We start from the raw sequence: 17,690 nt of genomic DNA, 5'->3' as shown, positions 1-17,690 counted from the left end.
GGACCCACACGCCTGGGTCCTCCCCGAGACCCCCCAACACCTGGGTCCCCCCTGAAACCCCCCAACACCTGGGTCCCCCCTGAGACCCCCCCAACACCTGGGTACCCCCCGAGACCCCCCAACACCTGGGACCCCCCTGAGACCCCCCAACACCTGGGTCCCCCCTGAGACCCCCCAACACCTGAGACCCCCCTGAGACCCCCCAACACCCGAGACCCCCCTGAGACCCCCCAACACCTGGGTACCCCCCCCGGGACCCCCCCCGATGGATCCCAGACACTTGGGTCCCTCCTGGGACCCACGGGGTCACCATGTGGGGACGCCCTGGGTCCCTCCTGGGACCCTCGGTGCGGGTGCAGACCCTGGGTGCCCAGATCCCACCATGGGTCCCGGATGCCTGGGCCCCCCCCAAGGACACCCCCCCCCCCCCCCCGTATTTTTCTGCAGGCCATGACCCCAGGGGGCCCCCCACAGCCAGCAGCTCCTCCCCGGCATCCGGGTGCCGCGTTGGTCTTCCCATTGGCCCCCGCGGCACCCCAGGGCGCAGGCGCGGCACCGCCTGAATCCGGCACCCCCACGAACCCCCAGGCCCAGCCGGGCCCCGCTGCCACTGCTGCCCGCGCCGGGGGGGTCCCCAAGGCCACCAGACCCTCCCCAGAAGCGGGTGAGCCAGGGAGAAGGAGCCCATCGGCACCCGGTCTTCTCCAGGCGCGGCGGCGGCGGCGGGAAGGAAACCAACGCCGGGCGCCTCTCACCGCCGGCGGCTGCGCCGTGGGGCCCCGTCGTCACCAGCTCCTCCCCAGACATGGTGGTTCGTGGTGGGGGAACAGCTTCCTCGCTGTAGGAGCCTCCCCAGAAGCGGTCGAAGACTCGTCTCCATCAGCTCCTCACCAGAAGCCACCCCACCAGGACCTCGCCTCCATCATCTCCTCGCTGGACGTCGTCCCGACAAGGCCTCACCTCCGCCGGAGCCTTCCCAGGACCAGTTGTGCCGCAGGACCTCACCTCCTGCTTCCCCTCCCCAGAAGTGGTCCCATCGAGAGCCATCTCCACCGGCTGCTCCTCCGACAACATCCCACCAGGGCCCCGTCTCCACTGGCAGCTCCCCAGAAGTGGTTGCGCTGCAGGATCCCATCTGCTGCTGCTCCCCCCTAGGACCCGTCCCAGCAAAACTCCATCTCCGTTGGCTCCTCCTAGAAGTGATCCCACCAGGGTCCATCTCCATTGGCTCCTCCTAGAGTTGGTCCCACCACGACCCGTCTCCATTGGCTCGTCCTAGAGTTGGTCCCACCACGACCCGTCTCCATTGGCTCGTCCTAGAGTTGGCCCCACCAAGACCCATCTCCATTGGCTCCTCCTAGAGTTGGTCCCACCACAACTCGTCTCCATTGGCTCCTCCTAGAGTTGGTCCCACCACGACTCGTCTCCATTGGCTCCTCCTAGAGTTGGTCCCACCACGACCCGTCTCCATTGGCTCCTCCCAGAGTTGGCCCCACCACGACCCGTCTCCATTGGCTCCTCCTAGAGTTGGTCCCACCACGACTCGTCTCCATTGGCTCCTCCTAGAGTTGGTCCCACCACGACCCGTCTCCATTGGCTCCTCCTAGAGTTGGCCCCACCAAGACCCGTCTCCATTGGCTCGTCCCCCGACGCCATCCCGCCGGGCCCCCCCAATCAGCAGGCGCCATGGAGGCGTGGCGGCAGTGCGCCCATTGGCTGGTGGCGGCGCGGGTGCTCCCCACGGGGCACCGGGCGAGCAGCCCCGGGGGGCAGGTGTGGGACCTGGCGCAGGCGCTGAGGGACGGGGTGCTGCTCTGCCACCTCCTCAACGCCCTCCTGCCCCGCGCCGTGCCCCCCCGAGACATCTGTCCCCGTCCCCAGATGTCACAGGTGCGACCGGGGAGGGGGACAAAAAGCCACTGGGAGGGGGGTGGAACTGCCCCGGGGTGGGGTAACCGGGGGGGGGAATTGGCCCAGAAGGGGGTAGGGGGGCACTGGTTCCAGCGGGGATGATGGTGACGGTGACAGGGGCAGGGCTGGTGCGAATGAGGGTGGTGGCAAAGGGGGGGCGGTGATGCTGACAAGGCCGATGGCGGTGCTGGTGACAGCGGGGGTGATGATGGTGGTGGTGGTGCTGGTGCCACTGGGGATGGCAGTGACGGTGACAACAGGGTGGATGGTGACAATGACAGTGACAATGGGGATAACGGTGATGGCACCAGCGGACAATGGTGTTGACAATGGGGACGGTGATGATGGTGATGGTGACGATGATGGGGGCGACAGCGATGGTGATGAGGGCGGTGACCACGATGGTGTCAATGGGAGTGAAGTTGATGGTGACAGTGACCATGGGGGGCGACGACGACCATAACCACAACAAAGATGGTGATGATAAAGGTGATGACAGTGACAATAATGGTGTTGGTGACAGTGACAGTCCTGGTGATGATGGCGGTGCCGATGGGGGTGACAGTGGCGATGGTGACAGTCATGGTGGTGGTGCTGATGTCAATGGGGGTGACAGTGGTGATGGTGACAATCACGGTGATGGTGCCGGTGCCAATGGGGGTGACAGTGGCGATGGTGACAATCACGGTGATGGTGCCGGTGCCGATGGGGGTGACAGTGGTGATGGTGACAATCACGGTGATGGTGCCGGTGCCAACGGGGGTGACAGTGGTGATGGTGACAGTCATGGTGATGGTGCCGGTGCCGATGGGGGTGACAGTGGTGATGGTGACAGTCATGGTGATGATGGTGGTGGCAGTGCTGATGGGGGTGACAATGACAGCGTTGGTGATGTTGACGATGGGGTGACAGGGATGATGACAGTGTTGGTGACAGAGATGACGGGCGTGCCAGTGTCAGGGGTGGTGACAGTGGTGGTCACAGATGGGGGGAGGACGCTGGAGGTGATAACGCTGATGGGGATGATGACAATGGGGGTGCTGACGGGGGGGGTGGGGATGGTCCTGGTGACGATGACACGGTGCCACCACAGTTCCTGTGCCTGAGGAACATCCGCACGTTCCTGACCGCCTGCGCAGACAAGTTCGGGCTCCCGAAGCACCGGCTCTTCGGCGCCTTCGACCTCTTCGACGTCCAAGACTTCGGCAAGGTGGGACCCAGGCGTCCGGGTCAGACCTGGGGGACACCCCCCCCCCCCCAGGTGTCTGGTTCCCACCTCTCCCCCCACAATGTCCCCTGCCTGTCCCCAGGTGATTGACACCCTCTCAACGCTCTCCTGGACCCCCATCGCCCAGAGCAAAGGTTTCACGTGAGTGTAGAGGACCCAAACGTCCGGGCCCCCTCCCCAAGGGACCCGGGTGTCCCCACTGTGTGTGTCCCCCCCCCCTCCAGGCCCTTCCCTACTGAGGACTGCGTTGGGGACGATGACATCTACAGCGGCCTCTCTGACCTCATTGAGTAAGTGGGGCAGATTGGGGGGGCGTTAGGGAGATACTGGGGGGTACTGGGGCAGGTTGGCAGGCTCCAGGGGGTTATTGGGAGTTACTGGGAGGGGGTAAGGGGTGCCAGGGGGCGTTGGGTGGGCACTAAGGAGATATTGGGGGGTACTGGGGGGGATAGGGGACATTAGGGGGTGTACTGGGGGATTTTAGGGGGGTGTTAAGAGCCATTGGGGGGGCATGAAGGCGGGTATTGGGAGGTACTAGTGGGGTTGGGGGGGGCACTGGGGGGGTACTGGGGTGCCAAGGGGCATTAGGGGGGCACTAGGGGAGTACTGGGGAGTCCTGGGGGCATAGGGGGCATTATGGGGGCACTGAGGTTTGTTAGGGGGGTAATAAGGTTCATTTGGGGGGGTATTAAGGGTATCGGGGGTAACAGGGGTATTGGGGGAGAGTAAAGGAGTTCCTGAGTGCATAAGGGGTTAATAAGAGGGTATTAGGGGGGTACTCGGGGTATTGGGGGGCAATAGAGGGTTATCAAGGGTATTAGCAGGGTACCTAGGGGTACTATGGGGTAATGGGGGGGACTGGGGGGTATTTAAGGGGCACCAGGGGGTATTAGAAAATCAGGGGAGTGGCAGGGGGGTTGGGGGTGTATCGGGGGGGTGTTGGGGGGCATTAGGAGGTATTACGGGGTATCAAAGAGCACTAGGGGAATGGGGGGGGTGGGAATCAGAGGAACAGCGAGGGGCATTCGGGAGGATCTGGGGGGATTTGGGGTGCAGGGGGGTACCAGGCTGTCCCCGCACAGCGACACGGCGGAGGAGGACGATGACCTCTACGACTGCGTCGAAGCCGAAGGGGACGACGGCGATGACATCTACGAGGACCTGATGCGGGTGGAGCCCCCTCCGGCTGCGGTGGGTCTGTCTGTCCGTCCCCCCCCAGATATCTGGGCCCCCCCCCCCAGATGTCTGGGTGTCCCCCCCGGACGCCTGGGTCCCACTTTCTCTGCAGAAGGTGGAGGTGGATCGGAGGCTCTGCTGCCTCCAGGAGCTGAGACAGACGGAGGAGAGGTACACCGAGACCCTCGAGTCCATCTGCCAGGTGGGGTGGGGACACGGGGGGGACGCTGGGGACGTGGGGGATGTGGGGGGACATTGGGGAAATAGGGGGATGTTGGGGACATGTGGGCTGTTGGGGACATGGAAGGACACGGCGGGTATGGAGACATTGGGGACATGGGGGACATGGAGGGACACGGGGGACACGGGGGAATGTGGGGGGACATTGGAGAAATATGGGGACATTGGGGACGTAGGGGACAGGGGACATTGGGGACATGGAAGGACACGGGGGGTATGGAGACATTGGGGACATGGGGGAGTAAGGGACATGGGGGACACGTGGGAATATGGGGGGTTGTGGGGGGGCATTGAGGAAATATGGGGACACTGGGGACACGGGAGAATACGGGGGACGTAGGGGACGTGGGGGGACATTGGAAAATAAGGGGCCAGTGGGACATGAGGGTTCTGGGGACGTGAAGGGACGTGGGGGAATATGGGGACAAGGGGGACACGGGAGGTGTGGGGGACTCGGGGGGACCTGCGGGACACGGACGGCGGTGGCGACGCGGGGGACAGGGACAGGGGGACAGGGGGCACGGGGAAGGTCCCCCGTGTCCTCCGTACCCCCTCCCAGCGCGCCCACCCCGAACCCCCCGTACCCACAGCACTTCCTGCGGCCGCTGCGGCACTTCCTGCAGCCCCAAGACCTCGAGAGCATCTTCATCAACATCGAGGTGGCCCCGGGACCCCCCAGTGCCCCCAGTGCCCCCCCAGTGCCCCCAGTAACCCCCCCAGTGCCCCTAGTGCCCCCCCAGTGCCCCCAGTAACCCCCCCAGTGCCCCCAGTAACCCCCCAGGGCTCCCAGTAACCCCCCAGTGCCCCCAGTAACCCCCCCCCAGTGCCCCCAGTAACCCCCCAGTGCCCCCAGTGCCCCCCCAGTGCCCCCAGTAACCCCCCAGGGCTCCCAGTAACCCCCCAGTGCCCCCAGTGCCCCCCCAGTGCCCCCAGTAACCCCCCCCAGTGCCCCCAGTAACCCCCCAGTGCCCCCAGTGCCCCCCCAGTGCCCCCAGTAACCCCCCCCAGTGCCCCCAGTGCCCCCCCAGTGCCCCCAGTAACCCCCCCAGTGCCCCCAGTAACCCCCCCCAGTGCCCCCAGTAACCCCCCAGTGCCCCCAGTAACCCCCCTGTGCCCCCAGTAACCCCCCAGTGCCCCCAGTAACCTCCCACTCCCCCCAGTAACCCCCCCTGTGCCCCCAGTAACCCCCCAGTGCCCCCAGTAACCTCCCACTCCCCCCAGTAACCCCCCCAGTGCCCCCAGTAACCCCCCCAGTGCCCCCCAGTAACCCCCCAGTGCCCCCAGTAACCCCCCTGTGCCCCCAGTAACCCCCTCAGTGCCCCCAGTGCCCCCCCAGTGCCCCCAGTAACCCCCCAGGGCTCCCAGTAACCCCCCAGTGCCCCCAGTAACCCCCCCAGTGCCCCCAGTAACCCCCCCCAGTGCCCCCAGTAACCCCCCCAGTGCCCCCAGTAACCTCCCACTCCCCCCAGTAACCCCCCAGGGCTCCCAATGACCCCCCCAGTGCTCCCAGTAACCCCCAGTAAACACAGTAGGGGGTCCTAGAAGAGTCTGGGGGACCGGGGGGGGTGTGTGTGTCCCCCTCTTTTGGGGGGTGACCCCCCCACTTTGCCCCACAGGAGCTGCTGCAGCTGCACCGGCTCTTCCTGGGGGAGCTGCGGGGGGCACTGGGGGCGTCTGGGGGGGGCCGTGGGCTGCCCCCCCTCTTCCTCGCCTACAAGGAGAGGTGGGGGGCACTGGGGGGCACTGGGGGGCCTGGGGGGGGGGAGCCTGGGAAGGTCCGGGGGGGGCAATGGGAGTCCTGGGGGACAGTGGGGGCTGGGGGGGACCAGAGAGGGTCCTTGGGGGGGCAGAGGGGGGGAGGCCCATTTTAGGGTCCATTTTGGGGCCAATTCTGTCCATTTTTGGTCTCACTTCAGGTCCATTTGGAGGGCAGTTCCACCCATTTTGGGTCCAGTTTCAGGTCTGATTTCAGATCAGATTTCAGGGCCATTTTGGGTCAGTTCTGACCATTTGGGGTCTGTTACCAGCTCCAATTCTGCCTGTTTCAAGTCCAACTTCAGGTCCATTTTGGGGCCAATTCTGCCTCATTTGGGTCCAATTTCAGGTCCAATGCGGGGCCGTTCTGGGTCTGGTGCCACCTCTGATTTTGGCTCAGTTTGGGGCAGATTCCGGCCGCGGGTTTGGGTGGATTTGGGTGGATTTGGGTGGTTTCCATCCCCGCAGGTTCCTGCTCTACGGCCGTTACTGCAGCCAGGTGGAAGCGGCTGCCCGGCGCCTCGACCAGCTCGCCACCAGCACCGACCTCCGCATGAAGCTGCAGGTGGGACCAGACCCCTGGGGCCCCTGCCCACCCCCCCGACCCCCCCCTGATCTCCCCAGGCCCCCCCCAAAACCCCCATCCACAACCTCTCCATGAGGCGGGTTCAGATGCCTGGGTCCCCTCCATGGGACCCTCTGACACCTCCCAGGACTCCTGGGACCCCCCCTAGTCCCCCTGGGACCCCCCCTAGTCCCCCTGGATCCCCCCCCCTAGTCCCCCTGGATCCCCCCCAGCCCTCCCTGGGACCCCACCCCATGTCTTCCCATCCCTCATATCCCTATGGCCCCCCATGACCCCTCTGACTCCCCCACTCCCCCTGTGACGCCCATATCCCTCAGACTCTCCCAATCCCCATGACCCCCTGTGACCCCAGTGACCCCCCTGTGACCCCTCCATGACCTTCTGTGACCCCTGTGACCCCTGTGACCCCTAGGAGTGCTCTGAGCGAGCCAACAACGGGCGCTTCTCCCTGCGGGACCTGCTGATGGTGCCGATGCAGCGGGTGCTCAAGTACCACCTCCTGCTCCAGGTCTGCTCACGGGGGGCACAGCCGGGTCCCGTGGGGAGGGAGGGGGACACCTGGGTCCCTTGGGGAGGGAGGGGGACACCTGGGTCCCCTGGGTCACGCCTGGGTCCCTTGGGGACAGGGGGGACACCTGGGTCCCTTGGGGAGGGAGGGGGACACCTGAGTCCCCTGGGGGACACCTGGGTCCCTTGGGGACAGGGGGGACACTTGCATCCTCTGGGGAGGGGTGGCCTTGGATGCCATCAAGGGGGTGGACCTGGGGTCCCTTGGGGACCCCGGATGCTTGGTTCCCCGCCGGGGGGGGGGGACACTAACCCTGACCCCTGATCTCTGCCCCCCAGGAGCTGGTGAAGTTGACCCCCGAGCCAGCCGAGAGGGAAAGGCTGCGGGGGGCCCTGGATGCCATGAGGGTGGGTGCTGGGGGGGGCAAAGTGTCCTGGGGGACCCCAGAGGGGGGGGGGCGGGGGGCTGGGAAGGTTCTTAGGGGGTCTTGGAGTGGTCGGGGGGGGGTGCTCTGGGGATGTTTGGAGGGATCCTGGGGAATTTGGGGGGGATCCTAGGGGGGATCTTGGAGGGGGGTTGGGAGGTCTTGGCATAGTCCTGAGGGGGTCTTGGCATTCTCGGAGGGATCCTGGGGGTCCGGGGGGGGTCCTGGGGGACTTAGGGGGGGTCCTGGGGGATTTGGGGGTGGAGCCTGAAGGGTCTTGGGGGGGGGGCGGGTCTTGGAGGGGTTCTGGGAAGTCTTGGGGTAGTCCTGAGGGGGTCCTGGCATTGTTGGAGGGGTCCTGAGGTGTCTTGGGGGGATCCTGGGGGGTCTCAGAGGGTCCTGTGAGGTTTTGGAGGGGCCTTGGGGGGGTCTTGAGGGGGTCCTGTGGGTCTTGAAGGGGTTCTGGATGGGTCTTGGGGTACCCTGGGAGTTCTGGGGTGTTGGGGGGAAATCTGGGTAGCCTAGGAGGCTATTTGGGGGTTCCCGAGGGGGTCTTTGGGGTCAGGGGTGTATCTGAGGGTCAAGGGAGGCTGGAGGGTATCGGGGGGGTCCCCGGGGATATCGGAGGGTTTTGGGGGTCCCTGACTGGTGCCCCCCCAGGACCTGGCGCAGTGTGTGAACGAAGTCAAACGGGACAACGAGACCCTGAAACAGCTCACGAGTGTCCAGCTCTGCCTCCACAACATGGTGGGGACACCCCCGAGCCCCACCCCGAGCCCCCCCCCCTTCCCCTGGGAACCCACCCAACCACCCTGTGGCACCCCCAAACTGCCCCGCCTCCCCCTGTACCCCCAGACCCTCCCCAAGCTCCCCAAGCGTCCAGTTCTGCCTCCACAATATAGTGGGGACCCCCTGGCCCCCCAAACCCCTCCAGCATTCCTGGGACCCCTCCAATGTCCCCCTCTATCCCCCGTGTCTCCCCATATGCCCCCCCCACGTCCCCCCAAAATCCCTGTGTCCCCCGTGTCCCCCCATATGCCCCAAGTCCCCCCACGTCCCCCATATTCCTATTTCCCTCCACGTCCCCCATATTCCTATTTCCCTCCACATCCCCGCCGTGTCCCTGCGCCCCCTCCATGTCCCCCCATGTCCCCCCCCCGCCGTGTCCCCCACACCCCCGCTGATGCCCGGCACAGCCGCAGTCCCTGGCGCAGTTCGGGCGCCCCAAAATCGACGGGGAGCTGAAGGTCTCCAGCACCGAGCGGCGCTCCAAGGTGGACAGGTGGGACAGGGCGAGGGCCACCATGGGGCCACTGCGGGGGGGGCACCCCTGGGGACATGGGGACACCCACAGGGACACCACAGGAACCGGGGGACGCCCATGAGAAAGCTGCAAGGACACCCGTGGGGACATGGGGACACCACAAAGACCTGGGGACACCCACGGGGACACCACAAGGACACCATGGGGACACCACGGGGGGACCCATGGGGATGTGGGAACACCAGAGGAACATCATGGGAATGTCACGTTGACATGAGGAAAATAGAGGGCTATGGGGGACACCCCTGGGGACTTGGAGACATCACGGGGGCACCATGGGGACATGGGAAGACCAGGACCCCCATCAGGACCCACACAGGGATGTAAGGGTGGGAACGCAGGGACGCTTCGGGGACACCTTTGTCACAGAGCGGAAGACGGAGCAGGGACCACTCCAGGGCAGTTGTGGGGACACCCCCAGGCACACAGTGGCCTCGGGACCCCAGCGCCGCCCCCATCTCCGTCCCCAGGTACGGCTTCCTCCTGGACAAGGCCCTGATCATCTGCAAGCGCCGCGGGGACTCCTACGAAGCCAAGGACGTTGTGGACCTTCAGAGCCACCAACTGCGGGATGGTGACCTTGGCCCTCGCGATGGCAAGAAGGTACCCTGGGACCCAGATGTCTGGTTCCCAACGAGCCCAGGTGTCCAGGTCCCTGGTGGGCCCAAGCATCCAGGTCCTTGGTGGAAAGCCTGGTGGACCCACGTGTCCAGTTTCTGGTGGCCCCAGGTGTCCTCTTCCCAATGAACCCAGGTGTCCAGGTCTGGTGGACCCCAGCATCCTGGTCAATGGTGGCCACAAGTGGCCAGGGCTGGTGGACCCCAGAATCCAAGTCCTTAGTGTAGCCAAATGTCCAGATCCTTAGTGGACACACTGAAGCCGGGTGGCCCCAGGAATGAGGTCCCCAGTGGTCTCAGGTGTCCGCGTGGCAGTGGACCCAGGCGTCTGGGCGTCACTGAGCCCCACACATGCCCCACAGTGGACCCACACCTTCCTGCTCATTGACACGGCCGGGCTGCAGGGGTATGAGCTCTTCTTCAAGACCCACGAGCTGAAGAAGAAGTGGCTGGAGCAGTTCGAGATGGCCCTGTAGGTGCCCCTGCACCCAGGGGTGGAGGGACCTGCCCCACCGGGGGCTGGGTGGCCGTGGGGGGGCCAGTTCATCCCCACCAGACCCAGGTCCCCCCATCTCTTGCAAGCTCCAACATCTTCCCTGAGCACGCCCTGGCCGACGGGCATGACTTCCAGATGTTCTCCTTCGAGGACACCACCTCCTGCAGGGCCTGCCAGATGTTGCTGAGGTAGGACCCCAAAATTATGTCCCCTCACTTTCCGGGGAGACACTGGGGGGCAAGGTGACCTGGGAGATTTGGTCTGGGGGGCTCTGGGAGAAGGGAGGCCCCAAGTAGGGGTTGGAGGTGGGGTGAGGTCATGATGGGTCAAGTCCTTGGGTGACTTGAGGCCAAGGTGGGTCAAGTCGGAGTTGGTAAAGGATTGGGTAGGCTGAGTCCTGGGTAAGCCAAGGCCAACGCGGGTCACGTCTTGGGTGGGTTGAGGCCTGGGTGAGTCAAGGACCCGGTGGGCCAAGCCCTGAGTGGCCCCAAGGCCAAGGTGGGTCAAGGATTGGGTGGAGGGCAAGGTGGGTCAACACCAATGGGGGGTCAAGTTGGGTGGGTTGAGTCCTGGGTGAGCTAAGGCCAAGGTGGATCAATCCCTGGGTGGGATAAAACCAAGGTGGGTTCATCCTGGTGGGGCCAAGGCCAACATGGGCCAAGAACCTCGTGGGTCCAAGACTGGGTTGGCCCAAGGCCAAGGTGGGTGTAGGATTGGGTCAATCCTGGGTGGGCCAAGCTGGGTGGGTGCAGGTGGGTCGATGGGTGTCCCCTCATGTTGGTTGTGACCCTGTGTCCCTCCGTGTCCCGGTGTCCCCCCAGGGGCACGTTCTACCAGGGGTACCGCTGCAGCCGGTGCCGGGCCCCCGCGCACAAGGAGTGCCTGGGGCGGCTGGGGACCTGCGGCAGGAGCGGCACTGGTGAGAGGCATCATGGGATAGTGAGGGGATGGGCATTGTGGGAGAGCAGAGCATTGTGGGATGGGGAGTAGAGCGTCATGGCATGGGGGAGTGGGGCACTGTGGGATGGGGAGTGGGGCATTGTGGAGTACAAGATGGCCGACACGGAGCAGGGCGGTGTGGGATACAAGATGGCCGACAGGGAGCAGGGCGGTGTGGGATACAAGATGGCCGACACGGAGCAGGGTGGTGTGCGATACAAGATGGCCGACACGGAGCAGGGCGGTGTGGGATACAAGATGGCCGACAGGGAGCAGGGCGGTGTGGGATACAAGATGGCCGACACGGAGCAGGGCGGTGTGGGATACAAGATGGCCGACAGGGAGCAGGGCGGTGTGGGATACAAGATGGCCGACAGGGAGCAGGGCGGTGTGGGATACAAGATGGCTGACACGGAGCAGGGCGGTGTGGGATACAAGATGGCCGACACGGAGCAGGGCGGTGTGGGATACAAGATGGCCGACACGGAGCAGGGCGGTGTGGGATACAAGATGGCCGACACGGAGCAGGGCGGTGTGGGATACAAGATGGCCGACAGGGAGCAGGGCGGTGTGGGATACAAGATGGCCGACAGGGAGCAGGGCGGTGTGGGATACAAGATGGCCGACAGGGAGCAGGGCGGTGTGGGATACAAGATGGCCGACAGGGAGCAGGGCGGTGTGGGATACAAGATGGCCGACAGGGAGCAGGGCGGTGTGGGATACAAGATGGCCGACAGGGAGCAGGGCGGTGTGGGATACAAGATGGCCGACACAGAGCAGGGCGGTGTGGGATACAAGATGGCCGACAGGGAGCAGGACAGTGTGGGATACAAGATGGCCGACAGGGAGCAGGGCGGTGTGGGATACAAGATGGCCGACAGGGAGCAGGGCGGTGTGGGATACAAGATGGCCGACAGGGAGCAGGGCGGTGTGGGATACAAGATGGCCGACAGGGAGCAGGGCGGTGTGGGATACAAGATGGCCGACAGGGAGCCAGGCATTATGGGATACCCCAACGGTGGCCACACCCAACCTCTCAGGAGCCATATTGGCACCGGGCATTAATTAGGGCAGAGGTTAAACCCCCCCCCCCCCCATGAGTTTCTTCTTCCTCCCCACAGATTCGGGCTCTGGCGCGAGGAAGGTAACAGCAGAATGGGCCGAAAAGTCCCGGATTTGGGAGCGGGAGGTGGGGGCGTGTCCTGCCCCCGGCGCTAACCGGGGTCCCGTTGCTCCGCAGCACAAGCCGCCGCGGCAGGGCCCCGACAAGAAGCGGGGGGACCTGGGTGAGGAGATGGGGGGGCGCGGGGCCGGGGGGCGCGGGCGGGGGGGCGGGGCGCGCCCACGCCCCCCATCGTGTGTGCCCCTCCCAGGGCTGCCCAAGATGGAGGCCGGTCAGCCCTACGGGGGCGTCCCACCCCCCCCGGGGGCGCTGGCCCCGCCCCTGCGCCTCAGCCCCGGCGACGTCGTGGAGGTGACGGCGGCCGAGGCCGAGCAGCTCTGGTGGCAGGTGGGGGCGGGGCCCGGGCGGGGGGGCGGGGCCCCGGAGGTGGGGGGCGGGGCCGGGGCGGGGGGGCGGGGCCCGGGCGGTGGGCGGGGCCCGGGCGGTGGGAGCGGGACCCAGGCGGCGGGGGCGGGGCTGGGGCGGTGGAGGGCGGGGCCGGGGCGGTGGGGGGCGGGGCCCGGGCGGTGGGGGGCGGGGTCCCGGCGGTGGAGGGCGGGGCCCGGGCGGTGGAGGGCGGGGCCCGGGCGGTGGAGGGCGGGGCCCGGGCGGTGGAGGGCGGGGCCCAGGCGGGGGGGGCGGGGCCCCGGAGATGGGGGCGGGGCCCCGGAGGTGGGGGCGGGACCCCGGCGGTGGGGGGCGGGGCCGGGGCGATGGGGGGCGGGGCCCGGGCGGCGGGGGCGGGGCCCTGGCGGTGGGCGGGGCCGGGGCGGGGGGGGGCGGGGCCCGGGCGGGGGGGGCGGGGCCCGGGCGGTGGGGGCGGGGCCCGGGCGGTGGTGGGCGGGACCCAGGCGTTGGGGGCGGGGCCCGGGCGGTGGGGGGCGGGACCCAGGCGTTGGGGGCGGGGCCCGGGCGGTGGGGGGCGGGGCCCGGGCGGGGGGGGCGGGGGCCCGGCGGTGGGGGGCGAGGCCCCGGAGGTGGGGGGCGGGGCCCGGGCGTTGGGGGCGGGGCCCCGGCGGTGGGGGGCGGGGCCCGGGCGGTGGGGGGCGGGGCCGGGGCGGTGGGGGGCGGGGCCCGGGCGGGGGGGCGGGGCCCGGGCGGTGGAGGGCGGGGCCCGGGCGGTGGGGGGCGGGGCCCGGGCGGTGGGGGGCGGGGCCCGGGCGGTGGAGGGCGGGGCCCGGGCGGTGGGGGGCGGGGCCCGGGCGGTGGGGGGCGGGGGCCCGGGCGGTGGGGGCGAGGCCCCGGAGGTGGGGGGCGGGGCCCGGGCGGTGGGGGCGGGGCCCGGGCGGTGGGGGGCGGGGCCCGGGCGGTGGGGGCGGGGCCCGGGCGGTGGGGGGCGGGGCCCGGGCGGTGGGGGCGGGGCCCCAGCGGTCATGTGGGGACGGACCTCCGCCGTGGGGGGCAGACCACCGGGGTCACGCTGGGCCTGACCCCCAAGCCCACACTGGGCCCCCGCGGTGAGCTCAGCCCACGAGGTGATGAGCTGGGGGAGCCACGGCTGGGCCGGGACCCCCGGTGGGGCCGGGGCAGAGCCCTCCCCCACCCCGGGGCTGGACCCCCACGATGGGGGCAGACTCCCACCACGGAGGTGGGGCCTCCACGCCCGTGCTGACCCCCCCCCCGTGGAAATGGGCCCGATCCCCGCGATGGGGCTGCACCGCCGTGACCAGGCGGGAGTCCTGCCGTCCCTCCAGCCTCCCCCAGGGGAGGGGGGGGGTCCCCCTTGCCCCCCACCCCCATGGTCCTTCACCCCCAGGGCAGGAACTTGGCCAACGGTGACCTGGGCTGGTTCCCTTGCGCCGCCGTGAGACCGTTCATCTGCGTGAGTACGGGGACCCCAAAACGTCCCCGCGCCCACCCTGATGTCCCCAAGCTGTTCGGGGTGTCCTGGGACTGGGGGGGGGGAGGGTCTCAGGTGAGTCACCTGACCCGCCTCGACCCCCAACTCTGCTTCTCTCCCCCCCCCCCAGGTGCCACTGCCAGATCTCTCCGTCTACCCCTGGTTGGTGTTGGGGGCACCCCATTGCCGCTGGGGCACCCCAAATCCTCCTTTGGAAACCCCCCCCAATCCTCCCCCAGGGTTCCCCTGTAGCCCCCAGAACCCCACGAATCGTTCCTGGGGTCCCCCCATCCTTCCTGGGGTCACCTTACGTCCTCCAGGACCTCCCAGATCTCTCCCTGGGCTCCTTCATCCTTCCCGCCGTTGCCCCATAGCTCTTAGTGCCCCCCCCAATCCCTCCTGTGCTCCCCCATCCCTCCTGGGGTCACCCCAATTCTCCTCCAGGGTTACCGTGTCCCCCCCCCCCACATTCTCCCTGGGGCCCCTCAAATCCTCCCCCAGAGTTGCCCCATAGCCCTCAGGGTCCCACAGATCCTTTCCCAGGGTCGCTCATCCCTCCTGGAGTCACCCCAAATCCTCCCCTGGGCTCTCCATCCTCCCTGGGCCCCCCCCCCCCCCAAATCCTTCCTCAGGGTTACCCCGTAGGCATCGAGGGCCCCCAAATTCTTCTTCTGAGCCCCACGTCCTTCCTGCGATCACCCCACAACCTCCAAGCCTCCCTAAATCCTTCCCCAGGGCCCCCCATCCCTCCTGGTGTCCCCCCCAAATCCTTCATCCGGGTTGCCCCGTAGCCCCCCCAGATCCCCACAAACTGCCCTGGGATGGGGGAGGGGCTGCTGGTTTCGGGGGGGCTCGGGACCCCAATCCCCCAACCCCCAGGTACGCTGGTCCCATGGAGCGGGGGGAAGCGGAGCAGCTCCTGATGCCCCGCTCCGACGGCGCCTTCCTGGTGCGGCAGCGGGTGAAGGACGCCGGCGAATTCGCCATCAGCATCAAGTAGGGCACCGAGGACACCCCCGAGGGGGGGGGGACACACACACAACGGGGGGGGGGGGCACAGGCCCCGGCTCAGCCCCCCCGTGTCTCCTTGCCCAGGTACCGCGGGGAGGTGAAGCACATCAAGGTGATGACAGCAGAGGGACTCTACCGCGTCACTGAGAAGAAGGCGTTCAAGGGGCTCGTGGTGAGCACTGGAGCCCCCTTCTCTGGCCTCCCCACCCCGATCTCTGGGGGTGTCCCCCCCCCCCTTAGGGTTGGGGGCTGGTGGTGACCCCAAGGCTCGGCCACGTCGTCCCCAGGAGCTGGTGGAGTTCTACCAGCGCAGCTCGCTCAAGGATTGCTTCAAAGCCCTTGACACGGCGCTCGTGGTGCCCTTCAAGGAGCCGGAGAGCCGGGCAGGTCCCCGGCCGCCTGGTAGGACCTGGGGGATGGAGGGGGCGGGGTGGGGTCCCTCCTGCTCCGGTTGTGGTCGAGAGGGTGGGCTGAGGGGGGGGGGGGGCAGCTGGGTCACGGAGACAGGACGGGGGGCAACCACCAGGAGCTGAGCCAAGGGAATGGTTGGAGGCCGAGGGAGAGGAGCAGCCGTGGAATGGAGGGGGGGGACACAGGTGGCCAAAGGGGACGAGGTGAAGGGACAGGGATGAGGAGGGGGGGGCTGAGTCACGGGCCGAGCTGTTGGTGATGGCCCAGAGATGGGTCGAGGGGTCAGCGCTGGGGCGATGGGTGGCCGAGAGGGACGGCTGAGTTGTGGGGACGCGCCAACGGAGATGACCAAGGGGATGGGGTGAGGTTGGGCCACGGGACGGTCCCGGGGGCACAAATGGCCACCGGGACCAGATGGAGGGGACTTGGACAGCCATGAGGAGTGACCGGGGGGACTCGTCTATGTCCCTGTGTGTCCCCCCCCCCCAGGAGCCGTGCGCAGCTTTGGCTCGGCCAAAGCCCGCTATGACTTCTGCGCCCGGGACCGCACAGAGCTGACGCTGCGGGAGGGCGACATCATCCGTGTCCTCAGCAAGAAGGGCCACCCAGGCTGGTGGAAAGGAGAGATCTACGGGCGGGTACGGCCCCTTCCCCGCCTCAGCGCCCCCCCGCCAGAGCTCCTCAGACCTTCTCCCGACATCTCCTCCTCCTCCTCCCCCCCAGGTTGGATGGTTCCCCGCAAACTACGTGGAGGAAGATTACTCGGAGTATTGCTGACCACGGACCCCCATCCCATCCACCCTCCGGTGTCCCACCAACTGTGTCCCCCCCCAGAGGACACCGCACCCCTCCCCCTTTTTTCCCTCCCCCCCACCCCCCACCCCCCTTTAATTTATGCCTCTTCCCACCCAGGAGGGACAATAAACAAGGCTGAGGACGAGCTGCGGGGTCAGATTCTCCGGGAAGGGACCCAGCGTCCGGGTGGGGGGTGAGGCCGGGGGGGTTGGATTTCCAGGAAGGGACCCAGGTGTCCGGGTGGGGGGTGAGGCCGGGGGGGGGGGGGGGTTGGATTTCCAGGAAAGGACCCAGGCGTCCGGGCGGGCGCCGAGGTCAAGGTCGTGCAGTCAGTTTCTTGGAACAAACCCAAGCGTCCGGGCAGAGATGAAACCACGGGGTTGATGGCCTGAGGGAAGGGACCCACACGTCCAGGAAGGGACCCAGGTGTCCGGGAAAGAATGAGACCGTGGGGTTGGTGGCACCAGGAGGGACCCAGGTGTCCGGGCAGGGATGGGACCGTGGGGTTGATGTCACCAGGAAGGGACCCAGGTGTCTGTGAAGGGATGAGACCACAGGATTGATGTCACCAGGAGGAATCCAGGTGTCCAGGCAGGGATGGGACCAAGGGGTTGGTGTCACCAGGAGGGGACCCAGGTGTCCAGGAATGGACCCAGGTGTTTGGACAGGGATGAGACCAAGGGGTTGGTGTCACCAGGAGGGGACCCAGGTGTCCAGGAATGGACCCAGGTGTTTGGACAGGGATGAGACCAAGGGGTTGGTGTCACCAGGAGGGGACCCAGGTGTCCAGGAATGGACCCAGGTGTTTGGACAGGGATGGGACCACGGGGTTGGTGTCACCAGGAGAGGACCCAGGTGTCCAGGAATGGACCCAGGTGTCCGGGCAGGGATGGGACAACAGGGTTGATGGCACCAGGAGGGGACCCAGGTGTCTGTGAAGGGATGAGACCACAGGATTGATGTCACCAGAAGGAATCCAGGTGTCCAGGCAGGGATGGGACCAAGGGGTTGATGGCACCAGGAAGGGACCCACATGTCCAGGAATGGACCCAGATGTCCGGGCAGGGATGGGACCACGGGGTTGGTGTCACCAGGAAGGGACCCACACATCCAGGAAGGGACCCAGGTGTCTGGGAAAGAATGAGACCGTGGGGTTGGTGGCACCAGGAGGGACCCAGGTGTCCGGGCAGGGATGGGACCGTGGGGCCACCATCTCCAAGAAGGGACCCAGGCGTCCGGGCGGGGGAGCCCCACCACCGCTGTTCCG

General features: G+C 67.2%; 1 protein-coding gene across 2 annotated transcripts; it reads left to right on the top strand.

Moving 5' to 3' along the window:
- Window positions 1-524: 524 nt before the first annotated feature.
- On the top strand, window positions 525-16,568 carry VAV1 (vav guanine nucleotide exchange factor 1). 2 transcript variants are annotated; one of them, XM_042802863.1, is made up of 27 exons: window positions 525-1,890; window positions 3,005-3,121; window positions 3,222-3,280; window positions 3,364-3,429; window positions 4,222-4,330; window positions 4,428-4,517; window positions 5,146-5,214; window positions 6,172-6,278; window positions 6,779-6,875; window positions 7,309-7,404; window positions 7,743-7,811; window positions 8,489-8,575; window positions 9,025-9,110; window positions 9,623-9,755; window positions 10,132-10,241; window positions 10,352-10,453; window positions 11,087-11,184; window positions 12,326-12,348; window positions 12,445-12,490; window positions 12,578-12,714; window positions 14,123-14,188; window positions 14,337-14,368; window positions 15,086-15,202; window positions 15,302-15,389; window positions 15,505-15,619; window positions 16,118-16,266; window positions 16,352-16,568. In XM_042802863.1, exons 1-27 carry the CDS (start codon window positions 1,687-1,689, stop codon window positions 16,403-16,405), a joined length of 2,526 nt encoding a protein of 841 aa, XP_042658797.1. In that variant the 5' UTR covers window positions 525-1,686; the 3' UTR covers window positions 16,406-16,568. The 2 variants fall into 2 exon arrangements, with proteins under 2 accessions (XP_042658797.1, XP_042658796.1); XM_042802862.1 differs by having other exon boundaries at window positions 12,326-12,490.
- The last annotated feature ends 1,122 nt before the right edge of the window (window positions 16,569-17,690 follow it).

Source organism: Tyto alba, unplaced genomic scaffold, assembly GCF_018691265.1.
Source record: "Tyto alba isolate M040663 unplaced genomic scaffold, T.alba_DEE_v4.0 Super-Scaffold_4, whole genome shotgun sequence".
NCBI classification, from domain to species: Eukaryota; Metazoa; Chordata; class Aves; order Strigiformes; family Tytonidae; genus Tyto; species Tyto alba.
This window is presented reverse-complemented; position numbering and strand designations above follow the sequence as displayed.